The 26,125-nt window shown below is 43.5% G+C and overlaps 1 protein-coding gene and 1 long non-coding RNA gene across 4 annotated transcripts in view; both read left to right on the top strand.

Moving 5' to 3' along the window:
- Positions 1 to 2,126: 2,126 nt before the first annotated feature.
- On the top strand, positions 2,127 to 5,944 carry LOC148684803 (uncharacterized). The gene is made up of 2 exons (XR_015951689.1): positions 2,127 to 2,230; positions 4,759 to 5,944. It is a non-coding gene; the product is annotated as an uncharacterized LOC148684803 (long non-coding RNA).
- A 17,620-nt stretch (positions 5,945 to 23,564) lies between these two features.
- Positions 23,565 to 26,125, top strand: part of ZNF236 (zinc finger protein 236) — a 45,651-nt gene continuing 43,090 nt past the window's right edge. The window contains exon 1 of one of the 3 annotated variants that reach the window (XM_035125257.3): positions 23,565 to 23,835. Coding sequence is in view for 1 of the 3 variants with exons in the window: in XM_035125256.3 (XP_034981147.1) it covers positions 23,653 to 23,716 (64 nt within the window). In the remaining 2 variants the exon portion in view is untranslated. Of the gene's footprint in view, positions 23,836 to 25,219; positions 25,348 to 26,125 lie in introns of those variants that run through there. The other 2 variants (XM_035125256.3, XM_035125258.3) reach the window with 2 other exon arrangements.

Here is a 26,125-nt window from a genome sequence, read left to right as displayed (position 1 = left end):
ACATTTTTTAATGAATCATCAAAGTATACTGCTTGTCCCCTTTACCCTGAATAAGCTTCCTGAGCAATTACACTGTATGCATGCTTTCTAACTGCCTGCAACCAGAAAACCAGATGCACAGTCCATCTTGGGTTTGCTGATTTATGGTGCTGATTAATCCCTGCTAAGGGCTGGCACAAACCAATTAAAGGGGCTTGGGTAAATTAATTCATCAGTGCATTAACATTACAATCATTATAGCATCACAATGTTTAATGAAGGTATATCAGTCAACAAAGTATTGATATTTGGGTGGGTGTGGAAAAAAAATGATCTCCTACATATATTCATTCATAGGAGTCTGGAATCAGGGGGAACGGCAAGGTACATTGGGTACCAAACTATTTAGGGTGAAGAAAACCAGCTATGATCCAATGATTTACTTTATGGGAAGCAAATTTTCTCTGAAATAGTGGGCAGGAGTCTTTTGGGGGGGCATCAGGGTCGGCCCTACGGCAAGGCTGGGTGGCGCAGAGTGCCAGGGTGCAGGCCGCCAGGGGTGCGCCGCGCTGCTGCACCTGCGACAGCTGTGCTGCACCCGCCAGACAGCTGCGCTGGGAAACGGGGCGGGGGGGGGCGCCGGAGGGATCTTCACACCACGGTGCCAGGGCACCAGATATGCTTAAGACGGCCTTGCTCTCTGCTTAACATCTACCTCCTCAAATGTGCTGTCCTGTTCTCCTCTGCTTGGATGTAAGGCCCACTGAGTTCAGTGGAACTTCTAGGAATAAAAAACTGCAGCATCTATGGTTATTAGGCATGCTATCCAGATGGAGGCAGTGTATCTCTGCATATGAGCTCCTGAGTTACACACAGTGAGATGGCTTTTGTATCTGGCTGGCTGGTGTTGGAATGTTCACCTGATTCAGCAGGCAGGTTTCTAAGAGCAGCTGATCAGATGCCTCTTAGACGTTTGCAAGCAGATCTTGAAAGAATTTGCCATTTCCTGCTGCTCATTACCAGCATCTGGTGATGAAAGCTGCACTGATCCTTATATCCTGTTTTTATATATCAAGGGCTAATCAGCGTTGGTAAATCTGTGCTTCCTACACTGAGTGTGAAGAAGTTCTTTTTGTCTGTCATCGGTCTACTGTGAATCAATTTCTGCTCAGATGTTCCTGAGCATTGCGTGGACAGGCGGAGCCCCCCCCCCAAACCCCAGGTGACCCCTGAGGGGAATAATGACTCAAGACAACGTGCTATGGGATTAAAATTGGCCACAACTTTATTAAGTTTCAGATGTAGGGAGACCTTGGCTCAGACATTAGGCGTTTATCCTTCCCAGTCCCCAGTCCGGGATCTGTGAGACTTTGCGGTTATCCAGAATGTGTGGGGATTGGGCTGGCTCTGGAGAACATATGTTCAAGCAGAGAGCCCACCCCCCATTTTGCCACTGTTGGACCTTCTGTTGTGTGGGCAGGACAGTCCCTCCCCTTACCTGGCCAATCCCCTAGCAACGCCTCCCAAGGTGGGATTGGACAATTGGCTGAGGTAGGCGGAGACCTCCAGGTATCCAGCCTGGGGAGGATGAGGCCAGCCCGAACTACCAGGAGTCGCATTGGGATCCGGGGGGCTGTGCGCAACCATGCAAAAGGCGCCCCCCCTATTTGATGTAGGGAGCGGTCATTGTTAAATGGATCTCCATTATAGATTTGCGTAGTCATACTTGTTACTTTATTTTCAATTGCTAATTTACTAATTTCAAAACCCAAAGCCACTTCTGCCAGTAATTTGAGGATTTCCATTCACTTTACCGGGAGATAAATTTGAGTTCAGGTCCTGCTCCTCTATGTCACCACCATGGATCATGACATATATATGCTGAGAAGGAATTAAAAACTTGTCATTGAAATAATGTATGTCAAGAAAACCTTAATTCCAGAAGGAGAAGGAGAAGAAATGCTTCATCTATCCACACACCAAACTTCTCAGGTTGAAGATCCATTAGTACACCTCAGGAGCTGAATCTCAGTCTTACTGTCCTTTGGTTATGGTAGTGAATCCATTTTATTAGCTATTTTTAAGTTCTCCTAAAAGTGAATTGCCACCTACTGTATATTGCTCATTTTGTGATGTATTATCTTGACAGGACATCAGATTTAACTTGATTTAATAAGAAGAGCAAAAAGAACCATGGGGGCAGCTCAAAGGAATGCATTTGGTGTGATTCCTGCAGAAGCCAAAGAAATATGTGAGTTTCCATGGCAATGACAATACTTTTTTTTGAGGGGTGGGGCATTAACAGAAAATGAGGTGTTCAAGTAAGCTCCTCCACATAATCAGCATGCAAGTTACTTATGGCCTCAGCTTTTTTTAAAAAAATATTATTTTAAAAAATAATAATTAATGAACACATTTTTATGTGTAAATCCACTGCAACCTTCCTTAGGAGTTATGCTCTCAAGCTCCAGAACGGGAGCCAGAGTTTTGTTTCAGCTCTGTAGTAAGGAAAATATTATAGCAAGTCAGGGAAAAATATAAACTGTTGAAGAAAAGTGTTTTGTTGTTTCTGTGGGATTTTCATGGAACTTTTTAATGTGGCATGATGAGCTTGAGCAAATGTCATGGAACTGCAGCCATGCTGTTTATTGGCTCTGAATACATTACAAATAAGCAGAGAAATGATTCAAAAAGAAAATCACAGCAGCACCTAGCCACAAAACTGTATGACATTATCAGCACTGACCAGTGCTTTCCCCCCTTAAAAATGTTTAGGGGTACTCTCATTTCCCTACTCATATTGAAATACTGCCCCCCATGAGTCCAAACTTAGATTCACAAAATGTTTAGGGGTATGTGTACCCCCAGCAAACAAAAAACACTGGCAATGACACTCAAGAGGGAAACTGGCCCCACATTACAATGTGGGTGGGGATTTGACCAATATACTAAATCTAACTTTGAGCTACTATTGTGGAGCTTTTCAAACTGCATATAACTGAGGCACTTTTGGGGTGGCAGGAATGCTATGTAGAAAGACAAGTCGCTTCTGATATACCAGGGTGGGGAACTGGATCCAGCCAAAATGCTGAACCCTGCATTCCCCATCTGTTGGTGGGCCCTTTCATCAGGGCCAGTCTGTCATCTGAAGTTGCTGTGTTGGACAATTCATTTTTCTTTGCAGCATAGCAAACCCCAGTACAAAGGAAAACCCAAGCCCAGGCAGAGTTTAGAGCTACCACCAATTAGCTAAAAAAATTCCTTCAGTAGCACCTTAAAGACCAACTAAGTTTTTATTTTGGTATGAGCTTTCGTGTGCATGCACACTTCTTCAGATACCAATTAGCTGATAGCTGTTGACTTCAAGCTCCGCTTTCCAGGGGGCAGCTGCACTACTGAATTCCCCCATGGGGAACTCTACAGCGCAGTTTCAGGGAGTTTGGAGTCAGTGCCTATCAGCCGACCTCAAGCTCTGTTTTCTGCTGGGATCAGTTGCAAAGCCCATCCCAACTGACTTGCTCTCAACTGCCAGTCAGCTGATTGGTGGAGACAGCAACCTCCCTTGCCAATGCCCAATAGAGCACATTTCAAGGCTCCTGGTTGTGCATTGGCAGCCACATCCCCTCACCTGACATTACAGACGATATCAGGTGTGAGGCAGGTGATTGCGGCCTGAGAAAAATGGCCTTGTGGTCTAAAGTGGGACCCATGTCAGTCCTCATTAGGTCAATGGCCTGGAAGTTCTCCATGCCTCTAAGCTGTGACATAGCGTTTAGCCTGGCACCACTCTGACAACTTGAATAAATTTAGTTTTCACATGAAATGCTGTCTGATACCTTTATGAATGGTGGTTTTATGAGTTCAAGTCAGTAGAACAAGCAACAGTTGCCAACAAAGTAGCATTTTGTATAAGTCTAGCAGTTTTAATACCAAAGGACAGAGAAGCGCCTATAGAGCCGTTCTCTCCCTGGTAGAATCAGCTGGGTGTGTTGTCGTATTCTCATTTCCTTTTTGCAACCAAAGGCAATTTCTGCTGGAGTGAAAAATACCTAGATTTTTCTTTCTCTCTGCCTGCAGCTATATTTCACCTACTCATGTCAAAGTAATGCACATGAAAGCAAGCTCTTGAAAACAATGGCTTGGAAAAGAAGAGAGATTTTTAAGGCAACACTGTGCTAATCGTAGCTCTCAAGTAGGAATTTAGGACTCGCCGCATCTTTAAGTGTGCATAAAAATTCTCCAAGTCGGTTCTACAAAGGGAAATTCTCCGTGGAGGAATTTGGCACTCTTGCTGTCGAAAACTTTGCTCACGGTTGCACAGTCACGGAACAGAATGCTGAAGTTGTATATTTTGGACCCTTTGAAAGAAAACTGCTTTGAACCAATTGTGTTAATAGAAATTTTGGAACGTAAAGGGTCAGTGGGACTTGAAGTGAATTTTTTTAATAATACCTACATCTATTTCTAGACTGCTAGCATTCCCTACCACGCAATTCTTTGGAAGGCAAGCTTTCCAGAAGTGCTTGCATTGCCTTGATTTCTTTTTGTTTACGTGCTGTTCCTTGAGTTCCTACAGTTCAAAAGTACAATACAGCAGTTCCAAAGTCTTCTGGTTGTTTTCTTTCCATATGAGTTCTAGTGAATCCCAAACCTCCTAGGCTCAAACTCCAACTTTTCACAAGCTTCAGAAGTCCAAGGGTTCCTGGGATTGTGCTTGCAAAGGCTCGTGGGATTACTAGGTGCTTTTTTCACCTTTTTTTTTTTTTTTTGCTTCTTTAGGGCAAAAGAAATTCAGTGGAGACACAGGAGACTGAACTTGGAACCTTCTGCGTGCCCTTCCACTGATCTATGGCACTTCCCCCCAACGTATAATTTCCATACAAATGTGTAATATATTATTAGATTTGAGTGCTTCACGATCATTTGAGTGGGATTGTGTTTCAAATATTTCCTGGAAGATAAACAGCAGAAAACTTATACTGTGCAATATCAAAATAAACTATGCTAAAGTAAGAGAGTGACCCAAACTAAGTGGGAAGGACTCTCCTCCCTTCCATAGGGGAGGGATTGCGCGCAGGGCCTGCCTCCTGCGTCTGCAGGGGGGCATGATTGGCCCCCTGCACCAGGCCCTCCCTGCCGCATCATACCCCTCTGCCAGCCAATAGGGCTCATGGGGGGGGGTGGATTCCAGCCCCGTTTAAATGACTGCTGTGGCGGGAGATTTTTCTCTTTGCATTCCTGCCCTCATCGGATCAAGAAGGACTTTATCAAGAAGGACTTAGATGAACTTTTGCTCCTATTTCCTGACTCAACTTTGTGCTGGTCCTATCTCCTAGTGGGGCAGTCATTCCACAGTGGCTGTTGACAAAACCAGGAAACTCCTTAACCGTGTGGTGGCTTGCAAGCTATGTTTTCAAAATGGCCTCGTGTTTGAGCATGCTGACATCAGGTTCAATGACATTGCTCTGTTTCGTAAGGATGGCGTCCACCTCTCTGATCTCATTCATCTTTCCGATTAAGGAAATGATATATGGTTGGCTGATATCACCAAGAGCATTAGGGATTGGTTGCAGCTGTGAGGGTATTAGCGGTGAGACACTTTGGGCTTGGGTGGCGGTTAGGCATTGGATTATTCAATATGTGATGTATCTGTGTTGTGTGTTGGAGGTCAGGTTAAGACCATCACCTACCTCCTAGGGGTATCCCGTTAAGGGGATCCGGTGGTCATGGATCCCGTCCGATGCCCTACTTGGGTTAGGGCCATGGCACGACCCCCGGTGACGTCAGGGGAAGCTTCCAGTTATATTTGCATCAACAAGCTCCTCCCACTGTTCGTTAACCTTTAAGTGTCTCCACACCGGGAGGGTGGAGTCACGTGTTGCGTTCCCGTCCAATGCCTAAGCCAATACCACTCACACGCTTTAACCAATAAAGTTGTGGCCTTTAGTTACCTATTAATCTAAAATCACGTGTCCTTGTGTCTTATTTACTCCACACGGGTGATGGGTCATCGACGTGCAATTTTAATTATGGAGAGAGAGAAAAGGTCTGTCAGCTGTGACACAATGCATGACAGATAAGATCCCCTACCACCCTTAACAAGACGACAAATTAATTCATTATTTCTGCCCCATACAAAGATTTGAGCTTGGGACCAGGAAAGCAAACGTTTCTTCTCAAGATTCCACCAACCATTTCTGAAAACGAGGCTGACCCACCCATTGGGCAAATGGGGCATTTGTCCTGTTAAGAAAAGAATGCGTCCCAGGGCATGATCTCAGGGCACATTAGGCAGGCACCTTGCTGAAGCAAGGGCTGTCTCAGTCTTGTTAAATGCTGTCCTGGGCCAAGGCAGGAGATGACTTGGGAACCCATGCATAAAGCAGTGTCACATTATTTGCTTCAAGAAATATAAAATGCTGAGTTAGCATGTAAAATCAGGATATTTTGGTTTCTAATCTTCTGGCAATAGGTAATGAAGAACGGTAAGCATCAGACTGAGTATGCATAAGGAATGCTTCTTGGTGTGGGCACCTGCATTGCTAGGGTGGGGACGCAAACCAGGGGCTCATGTGGCCCTGGACTGGCCCTGTTTAAAAGTCCTAAGTAAAGCAACATCTTTCTGCATGCACTCAAATAATTCTTTTCTCTCTCTATTTCTGCACACACTCTCTCTTTGGCGATCACTCATAGCTGAGTAATCACACGCACACACACACAAACACACACACACACACACACACACACTAGCCCAAAGGAAAAGTGAAAATTTGTGTATGCAGAAGACAACCTTCTCTGTTAAATGATTTTTTTAAAAAAGTTACAAATATATAACCCAGCTTATATTATTAGTGCATGGCTTCACAGCAATAAAATATGGTTATGCTTTTGTTGGGGGGGGGGGGATGTAGATACATTTTCTATCTGGCTGAGGGTGGGAGGGCAGGCTTTCAGCTCAGCACAGTGATTTAAGAACGCTGCTGAGATGTTTAAATGTCAGTATTTATAATGTAAAAGCCACCAGCCCTCCTAGCACCACTGTATTATAAATTAATGAAATGGTGCACGCCTCACTCATTTTTAAGGGGGGGGGTTTGAGAATACCCCTTCCTGTTATTTGTCCTATTGATATTTTGCTGTCTAGAACCCTGGATTTCATGCTGATACAAGCAGTTCATTCCAGAAGCAAGGTTTCATCAAGTAACCCTTTAATGAATAGCCCTAAAGCAGCAGAGCATCCCATTTGTGTTTACTTGTTAGCCAAGCTGGCATTGCTAAATGCACCCTGCACTGAGCTATGCTGCTATATTTCAGTCACTTCCACTCTGTGGGAAAATGGATGAACTTGTGAAAGATAAGGAGGGAGGGAGAGAAGCTCCAGGAAGCTGATGGTTAAGACAGTGAACGGTGAAGCAATCTGCTTTAAAAACTGTGAACAGGATCTTCTCTTAATACTTCCAGACACAACTTCAGGAGCCAGAAAAAAGCACCTCCACATGTAAGAGAAAATTCCTTTGAAATATAGATGTTGTTTCCCAATAAGAAAGGAACACAAGAAAGAGCTGTTGTGTTTTTAAGGCCAATGTTCACTCTTCGTTTTCTTTGTGCTGAAGATTGTGGCTATGACTACAAATAGAAGAAGAAGAAGAAGAAGAAGAAGAAGAAGAAGAAGAAGAAGAAGAAGAAGAAGAAGAAGAAGAAGGAGAGGAGGAGGAGGAGGAGGAGGAGGAGGAGGAGGAGGAGGAGGAGGAGGAGGAGTTTGGACTTGATATCCCGCCTTTCACTCCCCTTAAGGAGTCTCAAAGCGGCTAACAATCTCCTTTCCCTTCCTCCCCCACAACAAAAGAGCGGGGAAGCGAACCCGGTTCACCAGATTACGAGTCCACCGCTTTTAACCACTACACCACACTGTCCCTTTGGGAGGTAACCCCGATGCTTTCTCATTTGAGAGAGACCATCTAGCCAAGAGCCCTAAATGACTTGGCCTCTGATCCTCTGCCTGGTCAACTTCCATCTAGCCTGGAAGGGCAGGGGAGGGCCCTAAACTGACAGGAAAACAATTTCAAGTGGGGTCAGAGAGGAGCATCTTCCCAAGCCCTCACCAGGGTGGGATGCTGGGTGTCTGTGCAGACCCTCCAAGCATCCCTATTTTCCAGGGACAGCGCTGGATTTACATTTTGTCACTTGCGGAGAACATTTCTGTACACTGTCATGACATTTACTTCTGAGTTGGCAGTTTAAGAATAACCTAAGTATAAAATGAATAAAGAAGAGGCCAGTGCTGGTGATTGTCCAGGCATTCATTGACTCCCCCGCCCCTTTCCCTTTCATACACAGTGTCCTGCTGCTGTTATTACCTGCTACTGCCACGATCTGATACATTTCGTATGTCCACTCGGGAATTTGATCTGACTGGAGCGAACGTGAGCGCAGAGCAGTCGTCTTCAGCCGTTACCTGGGGTTTTGTTTTGTTTTTTGGACTTGTGCTTGGTGGGTCTGTTGTGGTCTCCACGCTGTCCTTTACAACGGCCTCCTTCGCACTCATTGTATTGAACATAATGGAACAAAGGAAGGCTGAGAGTTCAGACTGGGAAGCATGCTGTCAAGAGGCTCTAGGATTTATTTAGCAGTCTCCTTTGAGTGGTTATATTGCATCTGCCAAGTGGTGGCCCGAAGGCTAAACTGAAATGAACTGTGACTAAGAGCTGGTGACATTGCCCATTCCCTTCTGTGTGCAGATTCATAGATTCTACATGCAATTTGTAGCCAGGTACCCCCCCCCCCCGGGAAAGTCTTTCCAGATTCCAGAGCTGAGCTCAGAACTTGTATAGTAGGAGAGAAATACATTTTGTTTTAATGGCACTTGAGATGCGGTCCTGGGATATACCTGTGCTCAGACACCATATTTTTGTTTGATGCCCTACAAGTTCGCCTCAAGGGAAACAGTAACACACCTTTAGTAGGTAGCTGTGTTTGTGTGCTCATATGTATCCTTACAGTGCAGAACTTGCTCTGTTTTCTTATTTCCTTTTTCAAATTTACCTGAAAAGTTTTCTAACTGCTTTTAGGGATCCACGGTTCATTCTTCATTTAAAAATAATGTTAAAAGTTTGGCTAGCTTCATGAAATGGCCGTATTACCAAGCAACTAGTGAGTGGTTAGGGGCTTAATATACAATGTTTTGAACCTCCCTGTTATCTTCAGATGAAGGGAGCTACACAAATTTAATAATAAAAAATAAAAATACCCAGTGATCATATACTGGGTATACATGTATATGTAATGGTTCCAGAGGACCTGAGTGTGATCAACACTGAGGCTCCATCTGCACGATACTGCTTTAAATGTATCGTACCAATTTAAACCGTCATGGTTTCCCACTAAGAATCCGGGGAAGTGTAGTTTGTTAAGGGTGCTGAGAGTTATTAGAAGACTCCTATTCCCATCAGAGCAGCAGTTTCCAGAGTGGTTTAACAGCCAGTCCCTCTTCCCAGGGATCCCTGTGTGTTGCCTTTTGGAAAACAGCCTTGACAAGTGCATTTCTCTTCGCACCCACTTTTACATTGCCTAGGGGTCAATGTGGCCATCAGCCTGAGAAAAAGCTAGCTTTCCCTGCTATAAACCATGGGTAATCTGAGTCATTCTCCCCTTAAACCTACTGTTTTTTAGGTGGTTGTACCGGATGAAGTAATAATTAATAACCAATCTCTACAAAACAGCAGGTGAGGTTTTCTTAATGGAGAATGCCACAGTGAATTGCTGTCAACTGTTTCAGATCTTGCTGTGTGTTTTTATATTCCTGTGGTACTTTTTTTTTCAAAGTATTTAAGAAAATACTTTGAAGCCTTCTTCCTGTTGCATCATTACTCTCTGCTTGCCAAGGCTACAGAGCACTGCCTGGCTTATACCTAAAGAGAGCACAGAAATTGGGAAAAGCCATCCTAATAGAGAGTCGACACAATTAGAACAAGATTTGGACTATTTCCCTTCCCTTCCCCATGGTAGCAGTTATAGTGAGTGTAGAACAGAAATGCTTGCAATAAAAACAACTCCTTTTTCTTTTCTTTTTTGAAAACTCAGCAGAAACACATGGTTAAACTACAAAATGCTAAGCTTTATCCCTTGGGAGTAACTTGGTCATCTGTATTATCCTGTCACTGAACTCTCTCCCACCCATCAGATATTTGGCAGAATGTGTTGTAAAGTAATAACATCTATCAGTTAATTGTATACGCCAATCATCTGGACTGAATCTTCCTTATGTTCAAATATTCCTTATTGGATAGCCATTGATTTGTTCAACACTGCTAATAAACTAGTTAACTGAAACGTTCAGACAGTTTACATATAGACTAAGGTTGTATGAAGACAGGAAAACAAATTGTGCAAAACAGATTTTGAAATGCAAAGTTAAACCATTTAGGTTGGTACATGAAAAAAAAACACCTCTGAAAAACTTTTAACTACTTTATGACAACCATGTTTTATTTGTTGCCTCATAGTCCATAGGCTCAACCAAAGACCCACAGTTTTCAAAGCATAATTTTAGTGAATGGATAAAAAAATAGTGAAGCATATCTGAGCTAAAAAATAAAAAATCTAAACTTGATACTGTATACCATAGTTATTTTTCCTAATAGTTGAAAATGAAAATAACCCCATTGCCATTCCGTTTTTCTGTTGTTTGTCCATTCTTGCTGATAATCATTAATGTAAAATATTCTGACACCTGAAGATTTATATTAAAAAAGAAAAGTTTTCTTTTCAATGGTGAATTTGCATATTTCCTTCAAACTTTTACCCTTGTGGAAGTTACAAGACATCTCTGGAATGGAAATTTTTCTAGAATTTGGTTGCCATCTCCTGGAAGGCAAAGAAATTGCATGTTCTTTAGATAATAAATTGGCTCGCAAGTTCTTTTCCTGTATGAAGTTAAAAAAAAAAAGTCTAGGCAGTTAGACTTCTGTTTATGGTCAAGGACAGTTTTGAAAGATTTAAGTTGCATTAAATATTTTTAATAGGTTTTACTATAACAAAACTGTCATGGTTTTCTGTTTTTTCAACATTTGAGAAGAAAATAAGTATGCTACGGTAATTTTATTTGTTAAGAGCTCACATAAAGAGTTTCAGGGCAAAGCATCCTGATAAGAATCTGGCCTGTGAAGCCAAAAACGTTCCCCGTCCTTGCTATACTTTGACTCAAATGTAACTTCCATTGAGTTTAATGGAGCTTATTCATAGGGACAGACAAATTTGACAATTTGAGTTTCTCTCAGATTTAGCGTTGCCATATTCACCAAAAGGAAAATCAGGACAAAGATTGTTTAGCTATTTAAAGGAACATCTCTCCCCAAAAAGTAGTTTGGGGGCTTCTTTTGGATTTTTAAAGCATTTAAAAAACAAAAACAAAACCATATGTCCGGGTTTCCCAAACATCGTGCAGATTCAGCAAAAATCCACGCGGACGCCATTTTTGCAGCCTGATTCCCAGATATCTCCAGGAAAACACAGACGTATGGCAGCCTTAGTCGGTTTCTCATTTTCCCATTCTCAATATTACTTCACTACACACACACACACACACACACACACACACACACACAGTTGGAGGACTGCATTGCAAAATTTGGAGAGATGCAAATTTTGAAGGATAACCAAAGCCATAGAAAGCGAAGTCTGTGATCTTATACCCACTTGCCTTCAGATTTAGTATAAATGGTGGGGCAGAATTCAGTCTGATTCACATTTTAATGTGAACCTACCTAATTTTCAACTGTGCAGTATATATTACAGCATCGCATTGTAGCACTCTAGTGGTGCAGTTATTTTGTGCTACGGGCCTTATACAAATAAGAAGGCCATCTAAAAGAGACTTTAATACACTGTGGACTTTCTGCCCACCCTGAGCTACAATGATGATGCTTTTCTTCAGGAACATATAGCCATGCCTGGCACATAAACCAAACTCACACTGTTCTATCAACAAGGCAATATTCTCCATGGCATTCTGGATGTTGCCTGCTCAAAGTGGAAGCACTTGGTGCTCACAGAATGCTAAACCAATAAATTGTCTATATTTGGAGAATGGCAAAGAGAACAACAGCAAACCGAAAGTACTTTACAATTTGCTTTTGAATTAAAATATTCCTACGAGTCCTCTAAATGTGTAACTGCATTGTAAACAGACAGGACTCAGAAGTTATGTGGTTCAGTTGAAATCCTATAATAAGTTGTTTGTACAAAGAGGACTTATGGGGCTGAAATGGGGCTGTCTATGGGGCTGAAATCATGCAACTGTTCAATTTCAGACTCGCCCATACTGCATTTTTCTTACATATTAATACACTCATTTTAATTAGCTCTCGTCCCCCTGTGAGCAGAGCTGGCTGAGAAACTTCCTTCAGCAAGGCAGCTACTGGGAAATTCTTGTGTTTGTGCAGAAAGACTTTGACACAAGGACTTTGCATGTGTTCCTGAGCATATTTACCTGGAGATGGATCCTACAAATATTCAGTGGGATTTTCTTTTGAGCAAGGAAACTCAAAATCAAACAGCCCAGCCGTCTGGATCAGCCACAGCTACATCAATGCCATCAACAGCAGGCTTTCTCAACCTTGGCCCTCCAGATGCTTTTGGCCTACAGCTCCCATGATCCCTAGCTAGCAGGACCAGTGGTCAGGGATGATGGGAACTGTAGTCTCAAAACATCTGGAGGGCCGAGGTTGAGGAAGCCTGATCAACAGTGTGTCACTGCAGCAAAAGCAAAACCCAGTCCTCAAAATCAAGGAAGAGTCATCTTGTGGGATTCTTCGGCTCTTAGATTCAGGACAAGTCCACAAAACATTGCACAAGGGGTTCAGAACGCATCTGTCTGTAATCTCATTGGCACAACAGCTCTAGCATATTAAGATATAGGCAGGAGACAGGGGTGATTCCTACAACAGCTGTTGGGATGGGATGAGGAGAACTTTATGGCAGTTGACAGTCAGGGAAGTGCCAACTCAGAAGACCTTTGGAGCTAAGGACTGTTGGTAGACACCAATAAAATTCCCTCTAAGCCCAAAATAGCTCACTTGTCCTGCTCTGTTTAATACTTGCCATTGCCAAACAGACAACCAGGTAGGGGCCAGGGGAAAGAGAAGAGGACTCAAAGGCTGTGTTCATAGCATCCATTTCATTTCACCTCACCTTTTTGGTCTCACTTTGTATAGAAAAAGTTGGAACTATGTACCTACGAGCTGCACTTACAAAAAAAAACATTACACAAGCTAGGTGGAATAGGATACAAAATAAATTAAAAGGGAGGGGGAAAGAGGATATTGTCAAAAATAAGGGAAGAACCAAGTGACGGAAAAGCACGGGATATTGGCTAAAAAGAAAGATGGCGCACGGTGGCACTTACACAACTTGCTTCTTTTAAGAAAACAATGGAGGTTATTACAACACTTCATGGCAGGTGATATTATGAGGAAATATAATGAAAGGCTTGAAATAAAGGCAAATTATGCACAGAATACTCTTCACTGGGGGGGGGGGAGCCTCTGAAATTATCCTTAATCAATAGTGGTGTTTGGTTTGCTCAGTAGTAAACATACTTGAGAGGGGATGACCTGATTAAAAGCAATATTTAAAATGGAAAATAAAATAAAACCGGCAATGGAAAACAAAATCGACAATGTAGTGTATAATTGAATTGATTTCATAAATCAATCCATTTTTAGGCTAACCCTTTGTGAAAATCTAAAACAACATCATTAAGAGCACCAACAAGCAAACCTCATACCCTTTGTTAAGTAGGATATCTTCTTCTTTTTCTTCTTTGGGGATCACTCGTAGCCGAGTAAGATTGTCTTCCATAAACACGGTTTTAACAATGGGTCCGTAAGTGACTGTGGAGGCCAATTCTGGATCCACACATCCTTCCACAGTGGGGACATTGGTTTCCAGGCGGGAGTTGATCACGGTGTGGATTTGCCAAGTGTGCCTTCCTCTTAGCCCGTTTCTCCCTTGCGTCCTGAGATCGAGTTTCTTCAAAGCCCATGACACCTTTGTCCAACTGGAGCGCTCGCAGGCCAGTGTTTCCCAGTTGTCAGTGTTTATACTATATTTTTTAAGATTTGCCTTGAGACAGTCTTTAAACCTCTTTTGTTGACCATCAGCATTACGCTTTCCATTTTAAAGTTCAGAATAGAATAGTTGCTTTGGAAGACGATCATCAGGCATCCACACAACTTGACCAGTCCAACGAAGTTGATGTTGAAGAATCATTGCTTCAACACTGGTGATCTTTGCTTCTTCCAGTACACTGATATTAGTTCGCCTGTCTTCCCAAGTAATGTGTAAAAATTTTCAGAGACACTGTTGATAGAATCTTTCGAGCAGTTGGAGATGGCGTTTATAAGTGGTCCATGATGGAAAGCTCTTCAATCTGAGCAGGCAGAAAGCAAAAGTAGGATATATCCAGCAGTCTGCTATTGCTTGTTTGCAGGTAAATATTCTGGTATTATTCAAAGAATATGTCCTTTGTAATTTATAAAAGTAATAAAGTTCACTTCTGTAGAGTTTTTGGAGATAAAGATTTTAGAGACTGGCTCAAGTTTGAGTTTTTGATGAGTTGGAAAAACACCAGGAGCAAATTGCTTACTTGGAGTATTGTCAGAGTCACCTGGGTACTTCAGAACTTGCTGTCATCAATCTGCATCATGTTCTCTAAGGTGTAGGATTTTCTGATAGGGAACATGTCTTTTTTGCTAATAAAAGCCAAAACCCACCAGGGATTCTACAGCTTACATTTCGAACTACATCTGCAGGAAAAAGGTTTGTAAGTAAAAGTAATAAGTGAAGGTTACTGGACTCAGGACTGAAACAATTTACCTCAAGGATACACATACATACTCCCCCTTTTGGGACATGGCACATTCCTTAAGTATTATAAACTATTGGATATTTACTTTTGAATGGTTGCAAGGCTCCAGTTTCTCCCGTTGTTGATCTATGGATTAGGTCGGAGTTCAGAAACATTTAAGATGCTATTACTAAATTATGGCTGTAAGAATCCACACGCAAGGGGTTTCTAAGCTAGTTTTTCTTCTTCATACTTCCATTCATTTTCTAGATAATGACAGGAGAAAGGGGAATGCAGAGGACAAGCCACCTAGGAGTAAATATGTATATTTCTGTATCAGAATCCCACTATGTTTCAAAACACTTGAATCAGAACCTAGTGAATTTAGGATACGGATTATGGGAGTTGCAGTCAAACAACATACGAACAGCAATCCACTCACTGTACATACTAGAGCTATCTATCTGCCAGCCTCCTCAGATGTAAATATTAAGAAAGGCATGCTCACATCGGAAAAAGGCTTCATTACCAATTACAATGGTACCTTGGGTCTCAAACTTAATCCATTCCGGAAATCCATTCCAAGCCAAAGCGTTCCAAAACCAAGACACGCTTTCCCATAGAAAGTAATGCAAAATGGATTAATCCATTCCAGACTTTTAAAAACAACTCCTAAAACAGCAATTTAACATGATTTTACTATCTAACGAGACCATTAAATGAAAGCAATAAACAATGTTCTGCAGTCACACAATCAATCAATAGCTGAACTGGGTTCCACACAGCCACAAAAACAAAACAAAAAAGAGCTGCAGAAACAAAAACGCAAAATAAATAGCGAAACCAGACAGACCTCAAAACGGAAGTGTGGCACTCAAATTGGAAGCATAACACTCAAAACGGAGCACGTTCAGCTTCTGAAAATTGTTCGCACTTACTTCCGGGTTTGGGTTCCATGTTGTTTGAGTGCCAAGGCGTTTGAGAACCAAGGTGCCACTGTACCGCATTTTCAATCTGCTTTTCGTTGCTAGGACCAGGCTTCCGCCATTATGGTGCAAAGCAGTTACCTTATGAAGCAGAATTCTGCTCTTTCTGTTAGGAAGATATATCATAGCATCATAGAATTGTAGAGTTGGAAAGGACCCCAAGGGGTCCAACCCCTTGCAATGCAGGAATCTCAGCTTAAGCATCCATGACAGGATGGCTATCCAACCTCTGCTTAAAAACCCCAAGGAAGGGGAGTCCACAACCTCCCGAGGGAGACTGTTCCACTGTTGAACAGCTCTTACTGGGAGAAAGTTTTCCCTGATGTTTAGCCAGAATCCCCTTCTTGTGACTTGAAGTCATTGGTTTGAGTCCTACGCTCCAGAGCAGGAGGCTGCACCCAGCTAACTGACAGAGCAGGATGAAGGATAAGGGTCTCTGTATCATGAGGAAAGCCATAATATTCACATTCAGTACTGTATCAGAATCCCACTATGTTTCAAAACACTTGAATCAGAACCTAGTGAACTTAGGATACGGGTTATGGGAGTTGCAGTCAAACAACATACGAACGGCACTCCATTGGCAGCCACAGATATGGAGTGAGGCAGCAGGTGTTGTGTTTGTCCATCTGATATTTTGGGGATCCATCCCCCAGCTGGTTTCTTTCCCTCTCCTTTTTTGGGTCAGCAGAAGAAGAACCTGGAAGATGACATCAGCTACACTGACGATTATATGCTTATTATTCTGAGGAAATTGCTTCCATTGCCATAGCAGTCTGTAATTACATTTGCGTGAGCTTTGAAATGAGCTATTCCTCTTTAGGCCCCTGGCTGATAACAGGTTATTGATGACATTGCTGGCTTCATGCATGTATGCTTTGGTCTCTAGCTGTCAGATGAGGTTCCCAAGAATGGGATGTTTTGGTGGTCTCCCACACACTCCAGGTTTAGTCAGTCTCTAACTAGGAAAGAGCCTTTAGTGTAGTGAGCCCTGTCTTGTGGAATTCTCTGCCAGAGAGGAAGTGCAGCAGAAATCAGCCCTGCTTTCTTTAAGACATCTTTCACCAACTTACAGGCCTTTGGAACATGGTAAAAATTCAAAAACAAATCAATTTTTGTGGTAGTATACAGTTTTCATGTTGTAAATAAACTTGTTCTACTGTTCTGAAAGTGCAGCTTATGAATATTCTGAATAAATAAAATACATGAATAAATAAATATGGAAACTGCTGGTTTGAATTAGTCTGTTTCAAAAGTGCTTTGAGTATCTCTATCACAAGGAATTAATTTTGGGTCCTGTTACAAACAGCCTGGCTGTAAAGTGACAGACACCAATATTCCTGATAACCAAGGCAATCTGAATTGTGTTTCCTGAAAGATTCCACCCAATTTACATTTACTAGAAATGGAGGCTTGACCCAGAGGTGCACCAGGATCCATAACAGTGATAAAATCTTGTAAGAACATAAGACAAGCCCTGCTAGATTGAACCAAATCTGGTCTAGTCTAGCATTCTGTCTATGGGAAGCCCACAAACAGATCATGAGCGCAATAGCACTCTCCCACTAGTATTTTCCAGAAACTGGTATTGCCATATTAATAGCCACAGGTAGCCTTTTCCTCCATCCATGTGTCTAATCTCCTTTTAAATCTCCTTTATTTTTAATATTCATGAATTAGGTTTATATACTACTGCCCTTCATCAAAAGATCTCAGGGCTGTTCACAAGATAAAGTGAGCCAAGTTTGCATGCTCTATTCCGAACTTTAAAATGGAATGCTGGTGGTCAACAAAAGAGGTTCAAAGACTCTCGGAAGGCAAATCTTAAAAAAGTAGTATAAACACAGACAACTGGGAAACACTGGCCTGCGAGTGCTCCAATTGGAGAACAGCCTTTAGCAAAGGTGTCATAGGTTTTGAAGACACTCAAACTCAGGACAAAAGGGAGAAGTGTGCTAAGAGGAAGGCACGTTTGGCAAATTTTCACCATGACCAACTCCTGCCCAAAAACCTATGTCCCCACTGTGGAAGGACATGTGGATCTAGAATTGGCCTCCAAAATCGCTTGCGGACTCACTGTTAAAACCGTGTTTTTGGAAGACAATCTTACTTGGTTATGAGTGAGAAGAAGAAGAAGAGGAGGAGGAGGAGGAGGAGGAGGAGGAGGAGGAGGACACCAGAAAATTCCACATTCTGATGTCTCATTTTAGATGAGCTACATGAACAAAATTGCAGGAGGTAACTATTTCTATTTTTTTAAACACACTGGCTGAATCTGCAGTGGGGAACAGGCTGGATGAAAGCTAATTAACTGAACCTCAATCCAAGCAAAAGGGTGTCCAAGAAGATAGTGTTCATCCCTTCCTAGATGTAGATGTACTAGATGCAGATGAGGCTCTCAGAGTAGGCCTGCTATTAGATCTGTTATTGTCTTTGGACATCCAGCTGGCATCCCTGGCCTGAAACAGTCTTTCACCAATTTGGTCAGTGTCCTACCTATTGCCTCTCCTTAATAAAGAAATATAGATAGCCTTCCCACAGTTATCCATGGTCTGGTAACTTTGAGGTTAGGTTACTACATGGCTTGAGGTTAGGTACTGTGGCTACGGCTACGATTGATACAGATCAGAACAGAATGTGCTGAGGATCACATTTATTTTTGCTCATTCATAAATGTCTGCAATAACAATTAAGAATGGCGTGTTGATGTGCTCTGGGAGTTCTCCAGCGCTTAGCCTATTTACAGCTTTAGACAACTTGGATAGACTGTACATGGAAGTTTCCTGATTTGTTAACATCACCATTTGGCTAAAGAGGGACACTTAGGAGAATCGTGCCTTGAAAATTCCACTGTGCCTTGTCTCAGTCAATACAGTATTGTAAAGGGTGCAATAATGTACAAAGTGACAACATGGAAGTGGTAGGTCGAGCATGTCTAGGCATATGGCTGGAGTTCAGCACCAAGGAGAATGTGAAGGTGGGCTCTCTAGTCCCCTATAATACCTGGGAGAAACTCACCGTCATAATGCAGGCTAGCATTGGGCTGAAAGGTGGCACTGTGGAAACATACAACTGGAGGCAACTGACATGGGGAGTAGGAAGAAGCACAGTACTTCCAGAAGCCAAGCAGCTGCACAAGAGTTCTTATAAGGCATGGGTCTGGCTGATAAATGGCCATGTGCTTTGAGTGGAACCATCATTTTCAAGACCTTTGTCACAAGCCTGGCAAATCTGGAACTATACTTGATGATCTGATAAAGTTAACAGTCTTTACTTGGCCTGGATCATTTTTTAAAAAAATAAAAAACACATTAAAAAACATCAGGAAAATGTGTTGTAAAGCTCATAATGGGCTTTGCTGAAGAATCGAACTCTACAGCACCATCTGGTGTCGCAGCATTTAATTTTTATTTTACTAATGTAGCTGAGTCCCAGGGCTCATGTGCAACTATTTGCCTGTTTTATAGTTTTGTTTTTCATGTTTAAATTTTTGTTTGCTGTTATAATTGTTTTATATACACTATAAAATGAAATAATAAAAAGCTTTTTCTTAAAAAAAAGAAATCAGTGCCTCCGAACCATGTGCTTTCCCCTCAGTAACAATATTCTGCCTCACATAAGGAGGTTTCAAAAGTATGATTTTAAGGGAAGTTGGAGTTGTTGGTAATGTTTTCAAAAGTGAATACTGCACGAACCCATAAAAATAAAAGTTTTCTTACTGGTAACTCAGAGCCTTCATTGCCTTTGCAAAGAAAATAAAAAATCCACAGAAGAGGAAATCATGAAAAGAAACCTTTGAGATAATATATGAAGAATACAATGAAAAAGCTCTTTATTATCATGGAGGAAGGTAAACACCTAGTACAAAGAGCAGTATGTATGAAAATGGGAAGCCCTATTGTTTATTCAGAGGTATGAAAAGAAATAGGTCAGTTAGTTTGTTTCCATGGTGACTATTATTGAAATAAGACAAACTGACATCAAAGCTGATTTATTTTACTACTTGTTACCTTCTCTTAAAATCATTTTTATCCGAGATCTCAACTGGATATAAAAACACTCTTTGGAAGAGCTTTAACAAGATGATTTTGTCATTGTTTATTAACGGGGAGAACGTACGGTGTAGAATATCCCATCAAAACAGCTCAGTTTTATGGAGCAATAATAATCCCAGCCTACTCCAAAATTGTCAATACTGCACAAAAGTCAAAGCCCTGAATGCTTCCTTTGTTTACTTGTAGATTAAGGGCACAATTTTGGATCAGCTGATGTCACATGCATTTGTTTATTTTAATAAAACAAGAATTGCATTCTATGATTGTGGAGTTATTCATTCTGACCATTAAACACTAGATCCCATTGATGAGAGGGGAAAATCTTAATCCCATATTACACTAATGATCTGAATATTAGCTTACACTGCACTTAACAAAAAAGAAAAAACCACTTTCAAGGCAGCAAACCCCAAAAAGAACTGTTCTATTTTTCTACTGGTTTTTCCGTCATAGAAAATTTTGGTGTCAATATGTACACAACTTTTTTCCCCTGTAAGTATGCATATTTCTATAGACACACTGGCAGATCAAACCTGCAGTGAGTTAAACTGGCTGAGTAGCTGTAGGATTTTTATTTTTTAACACAATTTAAATATGCCTTAATCATCTACAACCTGTAAGCAGAATATAAAATGTAAAAAAAAAGTCTAGCAGAGCTCATTTTAATTTCTCCGATGCCCTCAATGTAGTGTTGCTCTGGAGTGCATTGTAAGGTTTTAAGACATGCAGTTCTTAAAGATTTCAATTAATGTTCTGCATTTTAATGAAGTTGTACACTGCCCTGGGAGGATGTTCTAGAAATACAATAAATAAATATGAAAAATTTAAATGGTGGCTATATCCAGAATTTTTAAACTATTACTTTCAATTATAACATCTCTTTTAGCTACACAACAATTATTACAGGACCATTAAACAAAATTGACAGTTGAAAACTCTGAACTTGCCTACAATTTACTGTACAAATTTTTACAGGCAAGACCCCCCACAAACATACTCCTGCAGTTTCTCCTCAATCTGGCTTAGTTTATGGTTTGAAACTACCGGAAGGTTGCTTCTATTCCCCACTTTCCGAGTAGGTTTTTTACTGAGCTGCCTGTTATGTTCATTGTCTAGCAGCATGCAGGGGGGGGGGGAATTAAAGGTTTTAAAACTTCTTTAATACTTTTGAATGTTGCAGTTGCTGTGCATTCATGCTGTATATTTGTGCTCTTGAGAATCTATAAATAACTCCAGCAGTGTTTCCTCTGAGATCATTTTGCCCTGCTGAGCTCCAAGGTCTTTTTCTATTCATCGGTTGCTCCGTCTATGCACTTGTGGCTGATGACATCAGCAGAGTCCCATTAAGTGAATTACAGCCTTGTATTCTCTCTAGAGAACATCCCTAATGCTGTGCCCTAAGTTTCCCCGAGTTCAATGGACTAACATAAGACACGGGTTGCTGCATATGTTCTCTCAAGTTTGTGCTGTGGTTGGTTTGCCTCCTTACACCTTGTATTCCTGTTCTTTTTAGGTAAGCTAATAATGGAGAAGGTTGTGGTGGGGCAACAGCAGGCATTTTTGGAATATAATCATTATCTATACCCATCTGAGCCTGGGAATGAACTGGACTTGGTTACTCTTGTGGATGAGTTTTATCCAGAACTGGATAAAGAGAGTGCAACTTTGCTCCTCCTTTCTTAATCTCTTTGTGGCTTTTGATACTATCTGGCCACGGTCTCCTCCTGGACCATCTTCGTGGTTATTTAGGGTCGCAGTGTTACAGTGGTTCTTGCCCTACCTAAGGGGCTGAGTCCAGACAACTGTGTTGTCAGTTGTCTTTAGCAGACATGCTGATGGTTCTAAAACCACTTTATTTGTTTCTCCAATTGATCCCAACACCATTCTCCAGTCTTTAACCACTCTCTTGCCCACAAAGCCAAGAAACGCCTGTGTTCCTGGCATACCCAACACTTTGCTTGCTGTATTTTCCCATGAAGTGAGGTACCACTGTTCACTCTCCTGTTGCATGGCTACCGCCTTTCCAATGCCGCTGAAACTGTAGCTGAATGAGCATAATAGTGGTAAGAATATTGTAATAAAGATGAATTCAGTGGGAGGCACATGAATCAGAACTGAAGCCTGTTGCTCAAACTGCAGGCCTAGTTAAATGGGTCTAAATCAGTAGCCACCAACAGTGCAACCCTAACCACGTCTGCTCAAAGCAAGTCCTGCTAAATTCAATGGGACTTACTCCTATATTGGAATGTACGGGTGTCAGGGGAGGAGTTGTACCTCTGGTGGGGGACACGTCATGGTCCTTCTGGAGTAGTTTGCCCCCCTTTAGTCCCCACCCCCTACTCAGCTCTCACCTGTGGCTCCTAGAAGCTGTCAGCATGCAACAGTGGCCACATCCAAGGTATGGCTTTGACTAGCGGGCTAAACCAAGTGAGGGTAGCTGATGGGTCTCAAACCCTCAGCGAGTTAGGGACTTACCCTGCATGCAAAGACAGGCTCCAGCAGAATTAGCGGACAAGACAAATAGTGGGTCCAGTTTCTGTACATGTTGTATAATGAAGTGAGGGGCAGATGGTGCTTGCCAGCCTGGTAAGGTAGCCCTTCTAGGAGAAGGAAAACTTTGATTCTAAACCTCTACAGGTTTGTGGGACATAAGGTTAAGGAGCAAACCCTCCACGAATTTAGTGTGGTCACTAAATGCCTTTTCTGGCAAAGCTGGTGCCAAACATATTGCTCTGCTTTCCTTTGGCCCACATCAGCAGAGGTAAGGTAAAGGACCCCTGGACAGTTAAGTTCAGTCAAAGGTGACTATGGGGGTGCAGACCTCATCTCGCTTTCAAACCAAGGGAGCCGGCGTTTGTCCGCAGACAGCTTTCCAGGTCATGTGGCCAGCATGACTAAACTCCTTCTGGCGCAACAGAAAACCGTGACAAAAACCAGAGCGCACATGCTGCAGTGATACATATATATTTACTTGCATTGGCATGCTTTCAAACTGCTAGGTTGGCAACAGGAGCTCACCCTGTCATGGTGATTTGAACCAACGACCTTCTGATCAGCAAGCCGGAGAGGCTCAGTGGTTCAAACCACAGCGCCACCTGCATCCAATCAGCAAATGGGGTCTGTTGTCTGGGCAGCCCAGGACCTCCATTACAGTGCTCCCAGGCTTGCTTCCCAGGAGGTCGCTTTGGTGCTGCTAATGCAGCAGTTTGATTTCACCGCTTGGCTCCATTGTCTCTCGATGGATGCCTTACTGAGTATGTTTAAAGTCTGCAGCACAAAGCCTGTTCGGTTATTCAGAATTCAAAAAGGGAAAGTTTCCCATCTGAATATGATTCCTTCTAGTTCACTGGGATTAGTACTGCTGCCTGCCTCTGCACTGGGGCCACAAGATCTCCGTACCCACCTCATCGCCAACACACGTTACAGTAACTTAAACTGCCACCCTTCTTCGTGTTGCCGACCGCATGCTATTTATTGAGGGCAAGACGCATGCGCTTATTTCTCCACCGCCGCCTCCCGAGTCGCGCGTGCGCGCTAGCACCAGCCCTCTTTCACATCCGTGTTTTCCTGCCCCTCGCTCGCCTGTATGTGATCGCGCGCGGCCGCTTCATAGGCGCGTTCTGGCTTTTCACCCCCTCCCTCCCTCCCTCCCCTCCCCTCAAGAGTTCGAACCGCCCAACCGCCTCTCCTTCCGCCATCATTGCGTGAGGGGTGTGCGCGCGCGCGCACGCGCGCGCGACGGACCAAGGCACAGGGGAGGGGGGAGGGAAAGGGGGAGGGGGCAATCATGCCGCGGGGGCGGCCTCCAAAACCCGGCGGTAGAGAAAACACCAAAGCAGCCACCGAGTCAGGTAAAAAATAAAAAAATAAAACAGGAGGAGGCGCGGACGGGCTCAGCAAAAGAAAAAAGCAAGAGCAAAACAAAACGTCTCCGGGCGCCGGGCTGAATCCCTCACATCGCTCGCGCAGGGTGAGAAAGGCACCGCGAAACAATCCGCCGGGCCTCGCATATAGTCCCCGGATATGGAGGAAGGCGAAGGAGGAAGGCCGGGCCTATTGTGCGAGGGACTTAGTGTGCGGCCGGCCCTGTGCGGAATGATACCGAGCTAACTCCGCGCAGCCGGAGGCGGAGGAGCGCATGTTGCTACCGCCGCGCGCGCTTATAAATCTATATATAGAGGGAGGGAAGGCGAGATTCTGTCAGAACGGGCGAGGGAAGGGAAGCGGGAGAAGAGTGGGACGGGGAGCAAGGAGGAGGAGGGCGGCGTCGGCGGTGTTGGGCGTCGGGCGGCGTCGTCTCCTCTTCTCCCCGTTTGAGGCGCCCTTTCGAAGGCTATCGCTGGCGCGGGGGAAATGGGGGGTTCCCATAGCGGAGTGGTTTTTCATCCTGGGGCGAGCGATGCGCTCTCGAGGCGTCCGTGTGAAGGGCCGTGCTTTCCCGCAGCCTCGAGAGGAATGCGGGCGGCGCCACCTTTGCGGGCGCTCTGCTGCAGCAGCGGCGGCGGTTCCTCTCTCTGGAGCCTTGCTAGAGCAACACCCTGCCTTCACCCTCCGGTGCTCGGCGACCATGTCGGAAGGCAGGAAGGCTGTGTGTAGTAGTGGTGCGGGGTCTGCTTTGTGTTCTTCCCAGAGCCCCGAGACCCACCAAGGTGCAAAAAGGACAGGCTCTGAAAATGGGAGAATTCTGAGCCAGGGATTACCAGAACTCGGATGAAGTCTTAACTCTCACACAAACCACTCCCTTCCTGGATTCCCTAAATTGACTTCATTTCAACAGCGTAGGTAGAGAGGGAAATCCATTTCGTCCATGCAGTTCCTAGACAATTGGGGGTCAAATCCTTGCTGACTGCCCACCTCTGCTTTCAAATCCGTGGAACTTTTTGAGGCCCTCTTTGTACTCCAGTCCTGAGCGGCCCTATCCAAAAAAGCAAGATTAGGGCATCATAGGGGACCGTTGCTCTTCTATTCCAGGTGTAGATGGTTTAGGGTTTTTTGTACAGTACTTCCAGAGCAGAGGAGTGGGTACTGTTGATGTTGTGCTTTGGGGCCCAGCCACAGCGATGTCCTGTTTTACTTATCCTATGGAAGTACCAGAGATGATGAACCAGGCTGGTGAACCTGTGGCCCTCCTGATGTTGTTGGACCACAACTCCCATCCATTGTGGCAGCATGGCTAATGGTCAGAGATAATGGGAGTTGTACTGCAGAACATCTGGAGAGCCACAGATTCACCAGCCTTTGCCTATCCATCCTTTGTCCTGAACTTGGTGGAACTTTTTTCTGAGTAGGCATGATTAGGATTACATTGAAGTATTACATTTAGGTAGACTTTGGATATAAAAGACAGGGAAACTAAATAAAATATTTTCTTGCATCTATTTTCCTCCCCACCCCTGCATCTCAAGCATAATTGGCTTTTGTTCTGCCCATCTTGCCCCAGTTCTCAAACCAGTAAAAAAACAACAAACACACTACTTGAAAGGTAAATACCAAAAACCTCACCCATTACATGGCTTGCTGGGCACAATCCCAGCTGGTGAAACAACAGAAAGTGGTGGCAGCAATTTTCTCAGATTTTGTGTTGTTTCCTGCTTCAACCCATTGTTCTAAATCGGGTCTCCAAACTTACCCGGCTTTGGGCCTGCAGCGCCGATTGTGCAGAGAGCGGGGGAGTGCGCACCCATAGGCGTGCACACACACTATTTCCAGCGCACTTCCTGGTCGCAGGATCACCGGAAATAGCTTGTGCACATCTGCAAGGGCCTCCTGCGACCCGGAAGTGTGCCGGAAATGATGCTTGCGCATGTGTGCAAGCTATTTCCGGCGCTCCTGCGACCCAGAAGTGGGCAGCCACACCACGCCACACCGGTAAGAGCAGGCGGCAGCGGGGGGCACTGCGGGGCGGATAAATGAGCCCTTTGTGCCGCATCCAGCCCGCAAGGCGTAGTCTGGGGATTGCTGTTCTAAATGCCTGATGTGAAAGTTGGAGGAGCCCAAATCCAACTGGAGAAATAGCAGTTGGTGATGGTTTAGTTAGTATAGGCATGTCCAACTCCCAAGAGACTGATCTACTCCCAGTATTAAAAAAACTGGCAGTGATCTACCCATTGTCATTGGAGGGAGGAGGAGCGTGGGTGGATTGCCCAGAGTTGTTGCGTTTTTTTTGGGGGGGGGGGAGGATTGCACAGAGTTGTTGAGCTTTCCCCCACACAACTTTTTGTACACAATAAGAATCCCGCAATCTACAAGTATCAGCTGTG

The sequence above is a fragment of the Zootoca vivipara genome, chromosome 8, assembly GCF_965207765.1.
Source record: "Zootoca vivipara chromosome 8, rZooViv2.hap1.1, whole genome shotgun sequence".
Lineage (NCBI taxonomy): Eukaryota > Metazoa > Chordata > Lepidosauria > Squamata > Lacertidae > Zootoca > Zootoca vivipara.
The sequence above is the reverse complement of the archived record's forward strand: the minus strand, read 5'-3'. Positions and strand labels throughout refer to the sequence as shown.